The following is a 21,369-nucleotide window of genomic DNA, read 5'->3' on the forward strand; positions in this document are numbered from 1 at the left end:
GTTCCTTTTGTTCCATAAAGATATTTTTTATATCCAAATCCCGTTAGTTTGGTGCGTTATGCCCAGGAATCCACCGGAAAGAGCGGTCACGACAACGCAGACAAAAATTCCAAATTATATCCATAATGTCCACAGAAAAATGTCAAACGTTTTTTTATAATCAATCCTCATGGTGTTTTTCAAATATCTATTCGATAATATATCAACCGGGACAGTTGGCTTTTCACTAGGACCGGGAGTAACAATGGACGCCTCTCTCTTTTGCGCACAAATCACTCTGAGAGCCCCCACCTGTCCACTTACGCAATGTGGTCGTTCACGCTCATTCTTCAAAATAAAAGCCTGAAACTATGTCTAAAGGCTGTTGACACCTTAGGGAAGCCATAGAAAAAGGAATCTGGTTGATATCCCTTTCAATGGGCAATAGGATGCATAGGAACACAGGGATTTCAAAATAAGAGTAACTTCCTGATTGGATTTTTCTCATGCTTTCGCCTGCAATATCAGTTCTGTTATACTCACAGACAATATTTTTACAGTTTTGGAAACTTTTGTGTTTTCTATCCTAATCTGTCAATTATATGCATATTCTAGCATCTGGTCCTGAGAAATAGGCCGTTTACTTTGGGAACGTTATTTTTCCAAACATAAAAATAGTGCCCTCTAGCTTCAGGAGGTTTTAATCAGTACAACAGTTTTCAGCTGTGCTAACCAAATTGCAAAAGGGTTTTCTAATGATCAATTAGCCTTTTAAAATGATAAACTTGGATTAGCTAACACATCGTGCCATTGGAACACAGGAGTGATGGTTGCTGATAATGGGCCTCTGTATGGCTACGCAGATATTCCATTCAAAACCAGCCGTTTCCAGCTACAATAGTAATTTATAACGTTAACAATGTCTACACTGTATTTCTGATTAATTTGATATTTTAATGAACACAATGTGCTTTTCTTTCAAAAACAAGGACATTTCTAAGTGACCCCAAACTTTTGAACGGTAGTGTACATGTAGAAAAAGGTAAAGTTACAATGCATGACTAATAAACAGAGTAGCAGCAGCATGACAATGTGGGGTGGGGACAATGCAAGTAGTCCGGGTAGCAATTTGATTAACTCTTCAAGAGTCTTATGGCTTGGTGGTAGAAGCTGTTAAGAAGCCTTTTTGACCTAGACTTGGTGCTCCGGTGCCGTGCGGTAGCAGAGAGGAACGGTCTATGAATAGGGTGGCTGGAGTCCTTGGCAATTTTTTGGTCCTTCCTCTTCCGCCGTAACAGGCGGGGATGCAACCAGCTCTCGATGGTGCACCTGTATAACTTTTTGAGGATCTGAGGAACCATGCCAAATCTTTTCAGTCTCCTGGGGTGGAATAGGTGTTGTCGTGCCCTCTTCATGACTGTCTTGGTGTGTTTGGACCATGATAGTTTGTTGGCTATGTGGACACCAAGGAACTTAAAGTTCTCAGCCTGCTCCACTACAGCCCTGTCGATGAGAATGGGGGTGTGCTCGGTCCTACTTTTTCTGTAATCCACAATCATCTTTTTTTGTCTTGATCACGTTCAGGGAGAGGTTGTTTCTGCGATCATGGTGTTGATGTGAGCCATGACCAGCCTTTCAAAGCACTTCATGGCTACAGATGTGAGTGCTACGGGTCGGTAGTCATATAGTCAGGTTACCTTGGTGTTCTTGGACTCAGGGAATATGGTGGTCTACTTGAAACGTTGGTATTACGGACTCGGTTAGGGACAGGTTGACAATGTCAGTTAAGACACTCCGAGCACACGTCCTGGTAATCCGTCTGGCCCTACGGCCTTGTGAATGTTGACCTGTTTACATTTACACTTTGAATGGTACACATACACAATCCATGTCTTAATTGTCTCAAGGCTTATTAATCCTTCTTTAACCTGTATCCTCCCCTTCATCTGCACTGATTTGAAATGGATTTAACAAGTGACATCAATAAAGGATCATAGCTTTCACCTGGTCGGTCTTTGTCATGGAAAGAGCAGGTGTTCTTAATGTTTTGTATATTTGGTGGATATTATTATTACTTTCTATTTAATTATGTGTTATTACACCCCTTCCATCTGTCAGTTCTGGAGATAGTCAGTTGAGGAGAGATTAGGAAACATTTAGCACATGTTATAATTTTGGAATGCCTGTGTGAGTTCAAGTAGGGATACCTAGTCAGTTGTACGACTGAATGCATTCAACTGAAATGTGTCTTCTGAATCAGAGGTGCGGGGGGCTGCCATAATCGACATCCATGTCTTCGGCGCCCGGGAAACAGTAGGTTAACTGCCTTGCTCAGGGGCAGAATGACAGATTTTTACCTTGTCAGCTCTGGGATTCGATCCAGCAATCTTTCGGTTACTGGCCCAACGCTGTAACCACTAGGCTACCTGCCGAGTGTTCCGAGAAGTGAGAAACCAAGTATGCTGTAATGCAGTGTGTTGAACTTCGACATAGCTCTCTATCTCCTGCAGATGTATCGCTAATCATTGCAATACTTGTTGAATGCCCTTGAATGTGTATGTACGTGTATGTACATGTACGTGTACAGTTGAAGTCGGGAGTTTACATAATACACTTAGGTTGGAGTCATTAAAACTTGTTTTTCAACCACTCCACAAATTTCTTGATAACAAACTAGAGTTTTGGCAAGTCGGTTAGGATATCTACTAAGTCATTTTTTTCAACAATTGTTTCCAGATTATTTCACTTATAATTCACTGTGTCACAATTCCAGTGGGTCAGAAGTTTACATACACTAAGTTGACTGTATCTTTAAACAGCTTGGAAAATTCCAGAAAATGATGTCATGGCTTTAGAAGCTTCTGATAGGCTAATTGACATCATTTGAGTTAATTGGAGGTGCACCTGTGGATGTATTTCAAGGCCTACCTTCAAACTCAGTGCCTCTTTGCTTGACATCATGGGAAAATCAAAAGAAATCAGCCACGATCTCAGAAAAAAAATTGTAGACCTCCACAAGTTTGGTTCATCCTTGGGAGCAATTTCCAAATGCATGAAGGTACCACGTTCATCTGTACAAACAATAGTATGCAAGTATAAACACCATGGGACCACGCAGCCGTCATACCACTCAGGAAGGAGACTCATTCTGTCTCCTAGAGATGAATGTACTTTGGTGTGAAAAGTGAAAATCAATCCCAGATCAACAGCAAAGGACCTTGTGAAGATGCTGGAGGAAACGGCTACAAAAGTATGTATATCCACAGTAAAACGAGTCCTATATCGACATAACCTGAAAGGCCGCTCAGCAAGGAAAAAGCCACTGTTCCAAAACCGCCATCAAAAAGCCAGACTACGGTTTGCAACTGCCAATGGGGACAAAGATCGTACTTTTTGGAGAAATGTCCTCTGGTCTGATGAAACAAAAATAGAACTGTTTGGCCATAATGACCATTGTTATGTTTGGAGGAAAAAGGGAGAGGCTTGCAAGCCGAGGAACAACATCCAAATGTGAATCACGGGTGGGCAGCATCATGCTGTGGGGGGGACTTTGCTGCAGGGGGGACTGGTGCACTTCACAAAATAGATGACATCATGAGAAGGGGAAATTACGTGGATATATTGAAGCAACATCTCAAGACATCACTCAAGAAGTTAAAGCTTGGTCGCAAATGGGTCTTCCAAATGGACAATGACCCCAAGCATACTTCCAAAGTTGTGGCAAAATGGCTTAAGGACAACTAAGTCAAGGTATTGGAGTGGCCATCACAAAGCCCTGATCTCAATCCTATAGAACATTTGTGGGCAGAACTGAACCAGCTCTGTCAGTAGGAATGGGCCAAAATTCACCCAACTTATTGTGGGAAGGCTACCCAAAATGTTTGACCCAAGTTAAACAATTTTAAGGCATGGCTACCAAATACTAATTGAGTGTATGTAAACTTATGACCCACTGGGAATGTGATGAAAGAAATACAAGCTGAAAGAAATCATTCTCTGTACTATTTTTCTGACATTTCACATTCTTAAAATAAAGTGGTGATCCTAACTGACCTAAGACAGGAATTTTTTACTAGGATTAAATGTCAGGAACTGTGAAACTGAGTTTAAATGTATTTGGCTACGGTGTATGTAAATTTCTGACTTCAACTGTATGTGTATGTTCAAAGTGTACATGTGAATGCAATATGTTAAGATGACATTTTGCTCTCTTCTTCTGTAGTTTGTTCTGTGCGGGTGATTGGGGAGAGTGACATCATGCAGGAATTCCTGTCTGAATCAGATGAGGTACGTTTGTGCAGGCAGGTTCCGTAGCTGTGTGTGACACACACACTGATGCTCACCCTTTCTTTCTCTGTTTGTCAGAATTACAATGGTGTGTCAGACGTGGAGTTGCGGATAGCCCTGCCAGACAAGACCACCATCTCGGTCAGGGTGCGCAAGAACAGCACGACTGACCAAGTCTACCAGGTATAACAAAAAATACCTATTGTAAAATTGACTGTCTGTAAAATGTGTATACGATGTATAAATTGAAGGTAAAAGCCGAAGTGTTTATTAGTTTACTCCATTTGGGGGATCGGTGGTAGGGTTTGCGGGGAATAATAAAGGTTTATTCTTTATAAAGTATGTATGTCTATAGACGTATGTATAAAATGTATTTATATAGCCCTTCTTACATCAGCTGATATCTCCAAAGTGCTGTACAGAAACCCAGCCTAAAACCCCAAACAGCAAGCAATGCAGGTGTAGAAGCACGGTGGCTAGGAAAAACTCCCTAGAAAGGCCAAACCTAGGAAGAAACCTAGAGAGGAACCAGGCTATGAGGGGTGGCCAGTCCTCTTCTGGCTGTGCCGGGTGGAGATTATAACAGAACATGGCCAAGATGTTCAAATGTTCATAAATGACCAGCATGGTCAAATAATAATAATCACAGTAGTTGTCGAGGGTGCAGCAAGTCAGCACCTCAAGAGTAAATCATTAACAGTATCTCTACCGCTCCTGCTGTCTCTAGAGAGTTGAAAACAGCAGGTCTGGGACAGGTAGCACATCCAGTGAACAGGTCAGGGTTCCAAAGCTGTAGGCAGAACAGTTGAAACTGAAGCAGCAGCACGGCCAGGTGGACTGGGGACAGCAAGGAGTCATCATGCCAGGTAGTCCTGAGGCATGGTCCTAGGGCTCAGGTCCTCCTCTGAGAGAGAGAATTAGAGAGAGCATACTTAAATTCACACAGGACACCGGATAAGACAGGAGAAGTACTCCAGATATAACAAACTGACCTTAGCCCCCCGACACAAACTACTGCAGCATAAATACTGGAGGCTGAGACAGGAAGGGTCAGGAGACACTGTGGCCTCTTCCGATGATACCCCCGGACAGGGCCAAACAGGAAGGATATAACCCCACCCACTTTGCCAAAGCACAGCCCCCACACCACTAGAGGGATATCTTCAACCACCAACTTACCATCCTGAGACAAGGACGAGTATAGCCCACAAAGATCTCCGCCACGGCACAACCCAAGGGGGGGGGCGCCAACCCAGACAGGAAGATCACATCAGTGACTCAACCCACACAAGTGACGCACCCTTCCTAGGGACGGCATGGAAGAGCACCAGTAAGCCAGTGACTCAGCCCCTGTAATAGGGTTAGAGGCAGAGAATCCCAGTGGAGAGAGGGGAACCGGCCAGGCAGAGACAGTAAGGGCGGTTCTTTGCTCCAGTGCCTTTCCGTTCACCTTCACACACCTGGGCCAGACTACACTCAGTCATATGACCCACTGAAGAGATGAGTCTTCAATAAAGATTTAAAGGTTGAGACCGAGTCTGCGTCTCTCACATGGGTAGGCAGACCATTCCATAAAAATGGAGCTCTATAGGAGAAAGCCCTGCCTCCAGCTGTTTGCTTAGAAATTCTAGGGACAATTAGGAGGCCTGCGTCTTGTGACGCATGTACGATAGGACCAAATCAAAAAGATAGGTAGGAGCAAGCCCATGTAATGCTTTGTAGGTTAGCAGTAAAACCTTGAAATCAGCCCTTGCCTTAACAGGAAGCCAGTGTAGGGAGGCTAGCACTGGAGTAATATGATCACATTTTTTGGTTCTAGTCAGGATTCTAGCAGCCGTATTTAGCACTAACTGAAATTGATTTAGTGCTTTATCCGGGTAGCTGGAAAGTAGAGCACTGCAGTAGTCCAACCTAGAAGCAACAAAAGCATGGATCAACCTTTCTGCATAATTTTTGGACAAAGTGTCTGATTTTTGCAATGTTACGTAGATGGAAAAAAGCTGTATATATGTGTATATGTATACATGCGTGTATGGATATATATATTTACCCAAAAAATAGGGACTGGAAATGATGCAGACAATTACTTTGATGGAAGCAACATTCTTTCTGCAATATTAAGCTGATCCACCTCTTTAATAAAACATATATATTTTTAAAGTCTACCAGGTATAGAGCAGTGCCGTGTTCCTCACTTCTAGTCCTAGAGGCAGGGCTCTAAAGTGTGACGGCACAAAGCACGAATAAGGCAGAGAGGGAGATGATATGGCAGCCCCAGATAGGACTGGGCTATGGTGTGTGCATTTTCCACCTCTCAAAACATGGTGCTAATAAAGTTAACAAAGCACTCGCTAGTTTAGCTAGCTAGCTAGCTACTGTAATGAATAGCTACAGTGCCTTCAGAAAGTGTTCATACCCCTTGACTTATTTTGACACATTTTGTTACAGCTTGAATTCAATATTGATTAAATTGATTTCTCACCCATCTACACACAATAGTCCATAATGACAAGGTGAAAACATTAGATTTTTTGGGGCCAAATGAAATACAGCAATATCTCATTTACGTAATTCACACCCGAGTCAATACTTTGTAGATGTGTCGTTGGAGGCGATCCCAGCTTTGAGTCGTCTTGAGTATGTCTATCAGCTTTGTACAGATTTTCTCAAGCTCTGTTACGTTAGATGGGGAGCAGCAGTGAACAGCAGTCTTCCACAGATTTTCAATGGGATTCAAGTCTGGAGTGCACTCTGAAGCATGTTCTTATCAAAGATTTTCCAGTATTTGGCTCCATTCGTTGTTCCTCTATCCTTACCAGTCTCCCAGTCCCTGCTGCTGAATAGCATTCCCATAGCATGATGCTGCCACCACCATTCTTCACAGTAGGGATGGTGTTAGACAGGTGATGAGCTGTGCCTGGTTTTCTCCAGACATAGCGCTTTGCATTCAGGCCGAGGAGTTACGTTTTTCTCATCAGACCACTTAATCTTTTGCATTGTGTTCTGAGTTTTTCACGTCACTTTTTGCAAACTACAGGCGTGCTGTTATTTGCCTTTTTCTCAGGATGGCTTCCGTCTGGCCACTCCCATAAAGCCCAGATTGGTGAAGTGCTGTAGAGACTGTTGTCCTTCTGGCATATTCTCCCATCTCAGCCAATGAACGCTGTAGTTCTGTCAGTGGTCATTGGGTTCTTGGTCACCTCCCTGACCAAGGTCCTTCTTGCCTGGTTGCTCAGTCAGTACACCACTGAATACACCCTTGATTCAACCAATCAACTTCTATATTAATAATACATTTTATTTTAAACGCTTTTCGAGACACCCAAAGTCACTTTATATGCACAAGAAAATCTGCAGGATAAATATAATAAAATTGCAAGTTCAAACCCCCGAGCTGACAAGGTACAAATCTGTCGTTCTGCCCCTGAACAGGCAGTTAACCCACTGTTCCTAGGCCGTCATTGAAAATAAGAATTTGTTCTTAACTGACTTGGCTAGTTAAAGGTAAAATAAAAATCAAGACCCTGGTTAGTTGAATCATCTGGTGGGTTAATGCTGGGACAAAGTTTGCACTCATAGGACCAGAGTGTGTAACACTAGATCAATATCAATGCATGCATAGCTCTTATGTGACTGAATGGTGCATGACTATCAATAACTTATGGGCCGCCACTGTACTTTCCCTCTCTCCATCCCACAGGCTTTAGTGATGAAGGTTGGTATGGACAGCATCATGGCCAGCTACTTTGCCCTCTTTGAAGTCATCAACCACTCCTTTGGTAAGACCATTCATCTGTTAATTCATTCATTCCTCTGGAGTCCACAGCTAGTCCATGTACCGACCCCTTTCACCGTTACTCTTCTGATTACAGTTGCATCTCAGTAGTCTAAAGTGGCTTCCTCTCCATGTCTCCTTCCCCTCAACTGCACTGATCTTCAAACACAGAGAAATTGAAATGAAAGTAGCCACCAAAACATGTTTCCGCCATGCCGTCTCCTCACAGCCTATGTTTCTCCAGATCTGTGCTGATGACAGAAAGGTGAAACCTCTAGTCTATTGAGACGCGCCCTTAACCACCTCTCCCCATTTCCCTAGTGAGAAAACTGGCCCCCAACGAGTTCCCCCACAAGTTGTACGTGCAGAACTACACATCGGCCGTGCCGGGTACCTGTCTGGCCCTCCGCAAGTGGCTCTTCACCTCTCAGGAGGAGGAGCTGCTCAGGGACAAACCTCTGGCCGTTCACTACTGCTTCCACCAGGTAAGAGCTCTCTCTTGACTGTCGTTCCAACTATCGGTTGGAGGCTTAAAATACTTAAAACTTTCAAATCTGGCTGACAATTGTTGTAGTCCAGACCAATGCTCTGCCGTGCAGAAGAAATATGAGCCCGCTTAGAGAAGCATGAGATTGAACTTCATTAAACTTTCTAGAGTTTTCTCCTTTAGTTAACACTATCAACATTTTGCTCTACTGTTTGAGTGGCGCAGCGGTCTAAGTCGCTGCATCTCAGTGCAAGAAACGTCACTACAGTCCCTGGTTCGAATCTAGGCTGTATCACATCCGGCCGTGATTGGGAGTCCCATAGGGTGGCGCAAAATTGGCCCAGCGTTGTCCGGGATTGGCTGGGGAGGGCCGTCGTTGTACAGTTGAAGTTGGAAGTTTACATACACTTAGATTGGAGTCATTAAAACACGTTTTTCAACCACTCCACAAATTTATTGTAAACAAACTATAGTTTTGGCAAGTCGTTTAGGACATCTACTTTGTGCATGACACAAGTAATTTTTTTCCAACCATTGTTTACAGACAGATTATTTCACTTATATTTCACTGTATCACAATTCCAGGGGGTCAGAAGTTTACATACACTAAGTTGGCTGTCTTTAAACAGCTTGGAAAATTCCAGAAAACAACGACATGGCTTTAGAAGCTTCTGATAGGCTAATTGGAGGTGTACCTGTGGATGTATTTCAAGGCCTACCTTGAAACTTAGTTCATCTTTGCTTGACATCATGGGAAAATCAAAAGAAATCAGCCAAGACCTCAGGAAAAAAAAATGTAGACGTCCACAAGTCTGGTTCATTCTTGGGAGCAATTTCCAAATGCCTGAATTTACCACGTTCATCTTTACAAACAATAGTACGAAAGTATAAGCACCATGGGACCACGCAGCCGTCATACCACTCAGGAAGGAGACGCATTGTCTCCTAGAGATGAACGTACTTTGGTGCGAAAAGTGCAAATCAATCCCAGAACAACAGCAAAGGACCTTGTGGAGATGCTGGAGGAAACGGGTACAAAAGTATCTATATCCACAGTAAAACAAGTCCTATATCGACATAACCTGAAAGGCCGTTCAGCAAGGAAGAAGCCACTGCTCCAAAACCGCCATCAAAAAGCCAGACTACGGTTTGCAACTGCACATGTGGACAAAGATCATACTTTTTGGAAAAATGTCCTCTGGTCTGATGAAACAAAAACAAAACTGTTTGGCCATAATGACCATTGTTATGTTTGGAGGAAAAAGGGGGAGGCTTGCCAGCCAAAGAACACCATCCCAACCATGAAGCACAGGGGTGGCAGCATCATGTTGTGGGGGTGCTTTGCTGCAGGAGGGACTGGTGCACTTCACAAAATAGATGGCATCCTGAGAAGGGGAAATTATGTGGATATATTGAAGCAACATCTCAAGACATCAGTCAGGAATTTAAAGCTTGGGTCTTCCAAATGGACAATGACCCCAAGCATACTTCCAAAGTTGTGGCAAAATGGCGTAAGGACAACAAAGTCAAGGTATTGGAGTGGCCATCACAAAGCACTGACCTCAATCCTATAGAACATTTGTGGGCAGAACTGAAAAGGCGTGTGCGAGCAAGGAGGCCTATAAACCTGACTCAGTTAAACCAGCTCTGTCAGGAGGAATGGGCCGAAATTCACCCAACTTATTGTGGGAAGCTTGTGGAAGGCTACCTGAAACGTTTGACCCAACTTCAACAATTTACAGGCAATGCTACCAAATACTAAATGAGTGTATGTAAATGTCTGACCCACTGGGAATGTTGATGAAATAAATACAAGCTGAAAGAAATCATTCTCTCTACTATTATTCTGACATTTCACATTCTTAAAAAACAGTGGTGATCCTAACTGACCTAAGACAGGGAATTTTTACTAGGATTAAATGTCAGGAATTGTGAAACACTGAGTTTTTAAATGTGTTTGGCTAAGGTGTATGTAAACTTCCGACTTCAACTGTATGAATGTGTATGTTCTTAACTGACTTGCCTAGTTAAATTAAAGGTGTGTATATATATATATATATCTCTAACTCAGCAAAAAAAGAAACATCCCTTTTTTAGGACCCTGTCTTTCAAAGATCATTTGTAAAAATCCAAATAACTTCACAGATCTTCATTTTAAAGGGTTTAAACACTGCTTGTTCAATGAACCATAAACAATTAATGAACATGCACATGTGGAACAGTCGTTAAGACACTAACAGCGTACAGACAGTAGGCAATTAAGGTCATAGTTATGAAAACGTAGGACACTAAATAGGTCTTTCTACTGACTCTGGAAAAACACCAAAAGAAAGATGCCCAGGGTCCCTGCTCATCTGCGTGATTGTGCCTTAGGCATGCTGCAAGGAGGCATGAGGACTGCAGATGTGGCCAGGGCAATAAATTGCAATGTCCGTACTGTGAGACGGCTAAGACAGCGCTGCAGAGAGACAGGACGGACAGCTGATCGTCCTTGCAGTGGCAGACCATGTGTAACAACACCTGCACAGGATCCGAACATCACACCTGCGGGACAGGTACAGGATGGCAACAACAACTGCCCGAGTTACACCAGGAACACACAATCCCTCCATCAGTGCTCAGACTGTCCGCAATAGGCTGAGAGAGGCTGGACTAAGGGCTTGTAGGCCCGTTGTAAGGCAGGTCCTATCCAGACATCACCGTCTACAACGTCGCCTATGGGCACAAACCCACAGTCACTGGACTAGACAGGGCTGGCAAAAAGTGCTCTTTACTGACGAGTCACGGTTTTGTCTCAGCAGGGGTGATGGTCGGATTCGTGTTTATCGTCAAAGGAATGAGCGTTACACTCTGGAGCGGGATCGATTTGGAGGTGGAGGGTCCGTCATGGTCTGGGGCGGTGTGCCACAGAATCATCGGACTGAGCGTGTTGTCATTGCAAGCAATCTCAACACTGCGTTACAGGGAAGACATCCTCCTCCCTCATGTGGTACCCTTCCTGCAGGCTCATCCTGACATGACCCTCCAACATGACAATGCCACCAGCCATACTGCTCGTTCTGTGTGTGATTTCCTGCAAGACAGGAATGTCAGTGTTCTGCCATGGCCAGCGAAGAGCCCGGATCTCAATCCCATTGAGCACGTCTGGGACCTGTTGGATCGGAGGGTGAGGGCTAGGGCCATTCCTCCCAGAAATGTCCGGGAACTTGCAGGTGCCTTGGTGGAAGAATGGGGTAACATCTCACAGCAAGAACTGGCAAATCTGGTGCAGTCCATGAGGAGATGCACTGCAGTACTTAATGCAGCTGGTGGCCGCACCAGATACTGACTGTTGCTTTTGATTTTGATTCCCCCCTTTGTTCAGCGACACATTATTCCAATTATGTTAGTCACATGTCTGTGGAACTTGTTCAGTTTATGTCTCAGATGTTGAATCTTGTTATGTTCATACAAATATTTACACATGGTAAGTTTGCTGAAAATAAATGCAGTTGACAGTGAGAGGACATTTCTTTTTTTGCTGAGTTTATATGTATTAGTTACAGTTCTATTTCTTGTGTTTTTGTTCTACTTGACATTTTGTATGCATATTTTTTTTTATAGTACTACTGATATTCATTACTGCATTGTTGGGAAAGGGCAAGCAAAGGCATTTCACTGTAGGTCACATGACATTAATAACTTGATACATAGGCCTAATTCAATGTAAAAGCTCAGCTGTTAAATTCGAATTTACAGTGCCTTGCGAAAGTATTCGGCCCCCTTGAACTTTGCGACCTTTTGCCACATTTCAGGCTTCAAACATAAAGATATAAAACTGTATTTTTTTGTGAAGAATCAACAACAAGTGGGACACAATCATGAAGTGGAACGACATTTATTGGATATTTCAAACTTTTTTAACAAATCAAAAACTGAAAAATTGGGCGTGCAAAATTATTCATCCCCTTTACTTTCAGTGCAGCAAACTCTCTCCAGAAGTTCAGTGAGGATCTCTGAATGATCCAATGTTGACCTAAATGACTAATGATGATAAATACAATCCACCTGTGTGTAATCAAGTCTCCGTATAAATGCACCTGCACTGTGATAGTCTCAGAGGTCCGTTAAAAGCGCAGAGAGCATCATGAAGAACAAGGAACACACCAGGCAGGTCCGAGATACTGTTGTGAAGAAGTTTAAAGCCGGATTTGGATACAAAAAGATTTCCCAAGCTTAAAACATCCCAAGGAGCACTGTGCAAGCAATAATATTGAAATGGAAGGAGTATCAGACCACTGCAAATCTACCAAGACCTGGCTGTCCCTCTAAACTTTCAGCTCATACAAGGAGAAGACTGATCAGAGATGCAGCCAAGAGGCCCATGATCACTCTGGATGAACTGCAGAGATCTACAGCTGAGGTGAGAGACTCTGTCCATAGGACAACAATCAGTCGTATATTGCACAAATCTGGCCTATGGAAGAGTGGCAAGAAGAAAGCCATTTCTTAAAGATATCCATAAAAAGTGTTGTTTAAAGTTTGCCATAAGCCACCTGGGAGACACACCAAACATGTGGAAGAAGGTGCTCTGGTCAGATGAAACCAAAATTGAACTTTTTTGGCAACAATGCAAAACGTTATGTTTGGAGTAAAAGCAACACAGCTCATCACCCTGAACACACCATACCCACTGTCAAACATGGTGGTGGCAGCATCATGGTTTGGGCCTGCTTTTCTTCAGCAGGGACAGGGAAGATGGTTAAAATTGATGGGAAGATGGATGGAGCCAAATACAGGACCATTCTGGAAGAAAACCTGATGGAGTCTGCAAAAGACCTGAGACTGGGACGGAGATTTGTCTTCCAAGAAGACAATGATCCAAAAAACAAAGCAAAATCTACAATGGAATGGTTCAAAAATAAACATATCCAGGTGTTAGAATGGCCAAGTCAAAGTCCAGACCTGAATCCAATCGAGAATCTATGGAAAGAACTGAAAACTGCTGTTCACAAATGCTCTCCATCCAACCTCACTGAGCTCGAGCTGTTTTGCAAGGAGGAATGGGAAAAAATTTCAGTCTCTCGATGTGCAAAACTGATAGAGACATACCCCAAGCGACTTATAGCTGTAATCGCAGCAAAAGGTGGCGCTACAAAGTATTAACTTAAGGGGGCTGAATAATTTTGCACGCCCAATTTTTCAGTTTTTGATTTGTTAAAAAAGTTTGAAATATCCAATAAATGTCGTTCCACTTCATGTTTGTGTCCCACTTGTTGTTGATTCTTCACAAAAAAATACAGTTTTATATCTTTATGTTTGAAGCCTGAAATGTGGCAAAAGGTCGCAAAGTTCAAGGGGGCCGAATAGTTTCGCAAGGCACTGTATACCGGTATTATAAACCACGCTGTCTATGATATTGCAAAAAAAAAAAATATATATATATATATATGTGTGTGTGTGTGTGTGTATATATATATATGTGTGTGTGTGTGTGTACACACATATATGCATATACATACATATACACACACACACACACATACATACATACATACATTGAACACCACACATTTGGTGCTACTGTAGGCAGAATGATAGAACAGCTATTTCCATGTCATAATGTTATGGGATGCATTTCTCTCCATTGCTTTTGATGGTAGGCCACTGGTAGATCTACATTGATTAAATAGCCACAGTAGCCAACTTTAACTTAAAGCAGGTATAGCCTCTGTGTTCACAATAAACGCGTGGCAGAAGTTGCACAGAATTTTCACATAGTTCAGGTTTGCACTCAGCAGACCTGAAATTTGCTCAGGGCCCCCCAAAAATGGAGGTAATATTGTTCCAGACCTACTCTGTCATATAGCTAGCTTTATGTTTTATTTTGTTTGTTTAGCTTTTCTAGAGCTTTGAGATTCTGTCTGTAGTTGAAACATTTCTGGGTGACTTACTGGTCCTGAGTCAGGGGTAGCCTACTGTGTCAAAACTGATCTGTGGTCAGTTTGAATGAGATTACATATACGTGCCACTGCTCTTTGCTAGTTTAGATGAAATGTGGCCTCTAACAAAAGCCCCTTTCTCTGTCTGCTAAGGCATTGGATGACGTGAAGAAGGGATTCATCAAAACAGAAGACAAGTCTTACCAGCTGACAAAACTGGCAGAGCAGCGCAAGATGGCCATGGTTAGTCCCTTTTTCTAATCTCTTCTTTCTCTTCTCTTCCCATTGTAAGTGGTCCTCTGTAAGCTTAGTTGGTAGAGCATGGCGCTTGCAACACAGGATAGTGGGTTCGATTCCTGGGACCACCCGTACATAAAATGTATGCACTATGTCGCTTTCGATAAAAGCATCTCATAACGTACAGTGTGAGTGTGCCTTTCTTGTCGCTGTTATCTGTCCATGGCTGACATAATGTGTAGGTGTATTCATCTGTATATATTGTATGTGTACGTTCCTGTTTGGTGTCTATCTGTGTGGTTGATGGCGGTCTGTTGTCTTGTATCTGTCAGTATCTGAGTCTGCTGCGCTCCTGTGAGGGATACAATGAGGTCATGTTCCCCCACTGCTCCTGTGACTCCCGGAGGAAGGGCCACGTCATCACGGCCATCAGCATGCACCACTTCAAGCTGCACGCCTGCACAGAGGACGGCACGCTTGAGGTGAGTGAGATTGGAGTATGAGTACCCTGACTTATAGTGTGTGTGCGGCGCTTCTATCACACACAGAACCAAAGGAAAAACATTTGAGTGTGTACACACTGGCTCATACTGTGTGTGTACTTACCATTCTCTCTTCTGCTTCATCAGAACCAGGTGATATCGTTTGAGTGGGCGGAGATGCAGCGCTGGGACACCGATGAGGAGGGCATGGCGTTCTGCTTTGAGTACGCCAGGGGGGAGAAGAAACCTCGCTGGGTCAAGATCTTCACACCATATGTGAGTCTACAATACACAACAGACATAAAACTCTGGGTTAAGATAGCCAGCCATTAATGGAATACAACAGGATATAGAAATGGAGAGTGGCGTCTGTCCCAAATGGCATACTACTTTTGACAAGAGTTCTGGGAATAGGGTGCAATTTTTGGGACATTGACATTGTTGATAAAAAAATTGATTTGGAGCTTTCTTCTAACAAAGTGAGTGTCGTCTCTCCCCAGTTCAACTACATGCACGAGTGCTTCGAGAGGGTCTTCTGTGAGCTCAAGTGGAGGAAACAGGTAAGCGTCACACCCTTCTCCTCCAATACACAACTAATTGGATGTATCCCAAATGGCACCCTATTCTCTTTATAGTGCACTACATTTGACAAGGGCCCATAGGGCTATAGGGCCTCATAGCTGTTGCGTGAATTTCACAATTTACATTTAGAAACTTGCTGCATGTTTCCCATTCTAAATCCGCATTGTCGTAAAACTGTGAACGATCATTAAAACTCCGCCTGGAAAACGCCCCTGTTCACCTTTCGTGGTGACAATAACGCCCTTTATTTGCTGTATGCCAAAAAAAAAAGGAATTGTGGTTCAATATTTAGTTTATCAATAGATTATTATCTGGTTGATATGCCCTGCCTTGGTCTAGGCTCTGAGATGAATTGGGCAATGATGTCGCGCTCCTATCGAACAGCAATACTGCCTACCAGTACTGTCAAATATGTTCTATAAGCTACTGGTCTATTGACTGTGTTGGCAGAAAGTTCTAATCTTTAGCAGTAATTTATGCTCTATCTGGAACAATTAAAAACTTGATACATACTTCAATGTGAAAGATCAGCTGTTAAATTCGAATGTATACTGGTATTATAAACCACGCACAACTTGAAATATATATAACCTATCTATTTACTCTAGCTATTTACAATTAAATGAGATGTGCATGGTAATTTGTTGTATGTCTCCTTCCATTTGGGACACAACTGTTGTCTTACAATGTTATATAAAAATACATGTTTTATTGTCACATACACTGGATAGGTGCAGTGAAATGTGTTACAGGGTCAGCCATAGTAGTACGGCATCCCTGGGGAAAATCGGGGTTAAGTGTCTTGCTTAAGGGCACATAAATGACGATCATTTTTCACCTTGTTGGTTCAGGTATTCGAACCAGCGACCTTTCGGTTACTGGCTCAAGAGTTTTAGACAATGGATTTTACGACATTAGGCAGTCTAAATGTCAATTTTCCCCTCTCTCTGCCGATGGTTCTTGTCTCACACTTGTCTCCTTTCCTTATCCACATTTTAGATTGAAAAAGAGGCCTCTGACAAAGACAACCAGAACTGCAGTAACAATGGTAAGTGTGGTCTGGGAAGATCCTGTCAGCCTTGTTGTCCAACATAAACCACATGAACCCTTCACAATGCTACTGTTTCCAGTAAGTACATGGTGGATGTGAGAGAGATAAAGATTTTACGAGTTTTAACAGCCCACTATACTCAGTGACATAAAAGCTTAAAGCACCCAAGTCCAACACTCCCAGTGAGTGAGAACAGAACAAAGTTAATCATCTTCTGAGGTGAGGTGTACAGGAGCACAAATACAGGTGTATGCTTATGGGCATAAAAAAACAGCAGCCATGTGATCCACATTAAGGTCACTTCACAAAGATGAATAGACACAGACTGATAGGTGTTTACCCTGTGGGAGAGTCTGATACAGCAAAGGCAAATTAAGAGCAAGGGAATATGAAAGCCAGATGCAAAATGACCAGTAAAGGCAAATTAACAGGGGAGACAAGTGAACAGCAAAGGAATATTAATGGCAAAGGAAAGTGAACAGCAAAGGAATATTAATGGCAAAGGAAAGTGAACAGCAAAGGAATATTAATGGCAAAGGAAAGTGAACAGCAAAGGAATATTAATGGCAAAGGAAAGTGAACAGCAAAGGAATATTAATGGCAAAGGAAAGTGAACAGCAAATTAACAGTAAAGGTAAAGTGCATCAAAGGCAAATGAACAGCAACAGCAGAAGTGTAGAGTGAACATTGGACACCGTCTGCTCTGATTGTTACATTTCTATCTGCAGCTTTACTGGTCAGGAAGTGAGCGGTTGAGTTTGGTTTCTTGAACCTTCTCTCTATTCTAGAATATCTCCCTGCTCTGGAGACACAGAAGGGATGGCGCCATCTAGGGGGCGAGATCGCCACATCCTAAATACTCCACCAGAATCGGTCCACTCGCACCATCACAACCGAGAACGCCATCTGCAAAAGAAACAAAAAAAGAGAACTGAGGCGATTCACTCCAGAAACTGGAAATCAATTTATTTATTTTTGTTTTTTAATGTATCACACAAACCCAGGAATTCGCAGATAGACGACGAGCAATGAAGGAAAAAAAACATGTAATTACTAGATGTTCATAGAACAGCATATTCTTTTTCCTCCGTGCATCACCCCTGACATGGGGCGGGACACTAGCTGAGTTCTTCCACCCCACTGGTTGAGGAAACCGAACAGTACAGTGCGTTTGGTCAATGTTCACAGCAGCCTGCGACACCATTGGACGAAGGGAACACCTTGACGTGATCAACAGATGACACGCCAGCGAGGAGGCCAGCCGGCATCTGCGATGTGATTGTTTAGGCCAGTTCTACAACACGTTTGGTCCGGGCCAATGCTTTCAATGTGCCTCTGGTCTGCTGAACTACAAGATGACATGCTGGGAAACATGATAGAGGGTGGGCTGGACACCATTGTCACTGGCAATGCTAAACGGGAAATAGCATTGTTTTCACTGATGCAGGACATTATCAGATTATGTTTTTTGGACAAGGACGGTAAGAAACAAAAGGTTATCTGTCAAAAGCCTAGGAGGCTGTAGTCTACAAAAATAGTCACACAATCTGTATATAAGCTCCCAGTAATGAATTGGGTGGTTTACCCAATCAATTACTGGGAGTGTGTGTGTGCAACTCTATTTTTATAGTCTACAGTTTACTCGGCATTAGTCAGCGCCTCTAACTTTTTTGGGTGTGCGCCAGCTCATGCTTTTCAAAAGAATAGGAGACAAAAGTAACTGATGCAAGGTGTTATGTTCATAAAAACAGTACACTTATGTTTTAGGAAAACCTGCTTTAGGTTATCTGTCAAAAGCCTAGGAGGCTGTAGTCTACAAAATTAATATATGATTAATATAAGAGCTCAAGAAATGATTTTCTTATTATAACTTTGTAGAAAGTTGACAGGGGAGCTTCCTCCTTGGCTTCTCATCCTTGCTCTATTTTTCACATTTTCTAACCTATCTAATACACTCTTGTTTAGAATGTCTGTTGGCAGTTCACCACAACTGAAAGTGTGACCATTTATCCCCTTAAAATTGTTGCATCTACTCAATGAAGTCAGGGCTTGACCTTGAACTAAACATTCAGAGAAACTACGAACAAAGTGAATATTTCCCCCACTCGGAGTATTGATCGACGTATACAGACTGGGAGAAAGGGATGGAAGTAAGTGTGTTGTGTGTGTGTTCGGGTGCAGTGCTTAGTGCAACCAGCAGAGAGCAGTAGAGTACTACTAAAGTACCACTCAGTACTACTGAGTCAGTGTTGAGCGGACCAAGCGAGGGAAAGGTCTTTCAGGACCTTCCGTAGAGATTGCTTCCCTGGGCTCAGTAACTCACCACTAAGTACTGCTCTGCAGTTTGTTTAACTGTGTCAGGAGGACAAGTGGTGCATGCATGTGTGTGCACCTGTGTCTGCCTGTGTTCCTGCGTAGAAGTAAGTGCATTAACAAGTAGGAGCGTGGCCACAACAGCCCGAGCAGGTACAGTTATGATGCAGGATGTCTCTCTGTTGCCCCTCATTGCACCTTGCCTAACCAAATGGGTATAGTATTAGGCTGGTGTGAGCATGCGTTTCCAGTCTTTCCTCAGTATTGCTAAGGCGGTAGGCCCGATTGAGGCGTGGCAATGGGGGTTTAGGTGGCCATGGGGGTTTAGGTTTTGAGGCAGCAGATAAAGACTCAAGGCGGCATCTCAAATGGCACCCTATTCCCAAGGAAGTGCACTTCTCTTGGCCCGGGCCCATAGGGCTATATAGGTAATAGGGTGCCATTTGGGATGCAACCCAGAGGGGGTTATGCAGGGTGACAGCTGTGCAGATAGAGATGGATGGGTGGCATTTCCCCTCCCCTAGCGAGTTATGCCTTGCAGCCTTTTCAGGCTGTATAAGGTTAGCCCACATCCTTTCCATGCCTCAACCATGTTGAAATGAAGGCTATTACTGAAGTTTGACAGGTGTAAAACTGTACCATTCTTAATTGCATGGTTCTTGCTTCCCGAAAGGAGAATTGGCAATGACAAAACGATACACTAGCATGTCCGTTATAAATGCCACTGCTGCATTCTGAAAGAAGTGCTGAAGATGTGCAATTGAGGTGCTGCCTATTCGTTTTGACAGCCAGAGTAATAGCCAATTTAGAGATGGATGACATAAAGATAGCAGATGCTCTACCAGAACGTGTGTGTAGTTTTGAGAGAGGGGAGAGCGACAACTAGCGTGTGCGAGCATTCTTTCAGTGTGCCAGTGTTCTATTCCTCCACTCCAGGTTGGTCTGCCATCAGACTAGATGTGGTTGCCTTGGCAGCACTACGCTGTCTGAGCATGCCCAGTCTAACATCGCCCCAGACCACGGAACTGACTCACTCACACTTATAACATATTCATGTTAATGTTCTTTAATGTTTGTCATCATAATGGTATGTGTCCTTGAGCTAAAGCATTTGACAGACTTCGGTGTACGTCCCTAGGCTGAAGCAGGTGCTCTCTTAGCTTTTATACCCTGGGAATACAGAGGCACAGACACGCATACAAATACACAGGTGCACACTTGTATGTAGAGTGGGGTGTCCTTGTCATCAGTGTTCCATCGTCATGGTAACAGCGAGCAGGAGCCGGCAAGATGCCAGTGATACTAAGATGTCTTTCCCTAATTTGCTCCGAGTGACAATTACGCTAGTCACCTGCACATACTTTGCTTTATCTCTATAATGTCCGTTTTAAGAGAATTATCATGTCTCCCCTATCGAATGGATTTTAAAGGTCAGTCAGTCCTGTACCTTTTTTGTTGCGGTATTATTAAAAGGTCAGTGTCCTCCTCTAATAGCAGCTTGACACTGTTGTAGTCCAGTTACACCACCCTTCTGAATGGAACAACGCCACTCCAGGGCTACTTTCAGTAGCCAAACAATGTCGAACTTGAGCTGGTCACTTATTCTGCATGTCAGAGAGGGGTGTTTGTTCTACAAGCTGTATTTCTATCTGAACGTTCCAAAAATGTTCTGGACGCACCCCAGCGATAAAGGACATCACACACTTTTTTCCATATGAGCTAGATGTTCTAAAATAATAACATGGTAGGCCTTTGTGTAGTTAAAACATGTTATTTCTGTACCTTACGCTTCAGGTGAGCAGGGCTTTTGTTCGATTGCAAGTATAGGCACATTAAAACCAAGACTTGTTTCTTCTAAATGTAAATTATTGCAAAATTATAATTTGGATAAAAATGCACTTTCTCGATTTGAAAACGTATAATTTATTTCATCAAATTATTCTAGTTGTGGGAAATCATAGTGTTGTGTGCTAGCACCACTGTTGGTCAGTTATTTTGTGTAGGGTATTTGGCGACGCAAAAGCTAACTTAAATATACATTAAGTCAAGTTCTGGAAGTAAAGCAGTGTTGCATTTACTCAAACTACGGACACGCATTAACAACCGATACTGAAACTCAAATGGGAAGTTTTTTTTATATCTTAGAATATATGAAGGTTTACTAACCAATGTAAAAAGGAAAAACTGGTTTGAAAATGTAATGTAGAGTAATAAATTGTAACGTTATTTTAAATAAAATGATATATTGAAAAAAA

General features: G+C 42.9%; 1 protein-coding gene across 2 annotated transcripts in view; it reads left to right on the plus strand.

Moving 5' to 3' along the window:
* LOC139373327 (sorting nexin-27-like) overlaps positions 1–21,369 on the plus strand; it is a 44,561-nt gene extending 23,192 nt beyond the window's left edge. Inside the window, exons 4-14 of one of the 2 annotated variants that reach the window (XR_011627562.1) lie at positions 4,202–4,266; positions 4,345–4,449; positions 7,967–8,045; positions 8,363–8,526; positions 14,603–14,692; positions 15,019–15,168; positions 15,316–15,444; positions 15,669–15,728; positions 16,750–16,798; positions 17,590–18,296; positions 18,584–21,369. Coding sequence is in view for 1 of the 2 variants with exons in the window: in XM_071113724.1 (XP_070969825.1) it covers positions 4,202–4,266; positions 4,345–4,449; positions 7,967–8,045; positions 8,363–8,526; positions 14,603–14,692; positions 15,019–15,168; positions 15,316–15,444; positions 15,669–15,728; positions 16,750–16,798; positions 17,590–17,657 (959 nt within the window). In the remaining variant the exon portion in view is untranslated. Of the gene's footprint in view, positions 1–4,201; positions 4,267–4,344; positions 4,450–7,966; positions 8,046–8,362; positions 8,527–14,602; positions 14,693–15,018; positions 15,169–15,315; positions 15,445–15,668; positions 15,729–16,749; positions 16,799–17,589 lie in introns of both variants that reach the window. The other variant, XM_071113724.1, reaches the window with a different exon arrangement.

This window comes from Oncorhynchus clarkii, chromosome 18 (assembly GCF_045791955.1).
Source record: "Oncorhynchus clarkii lewisi isolate Uvic-CL-2024 chromosome 18, UVic_Ocla_1.0, whole genome shotgun sequence".
NCBI lineage: Eukaryota > Metazoa > Chordata > Actinopteri > Salmoniformes > Salmonidae > Oncorhynchus > Oncorhynchus clarkii.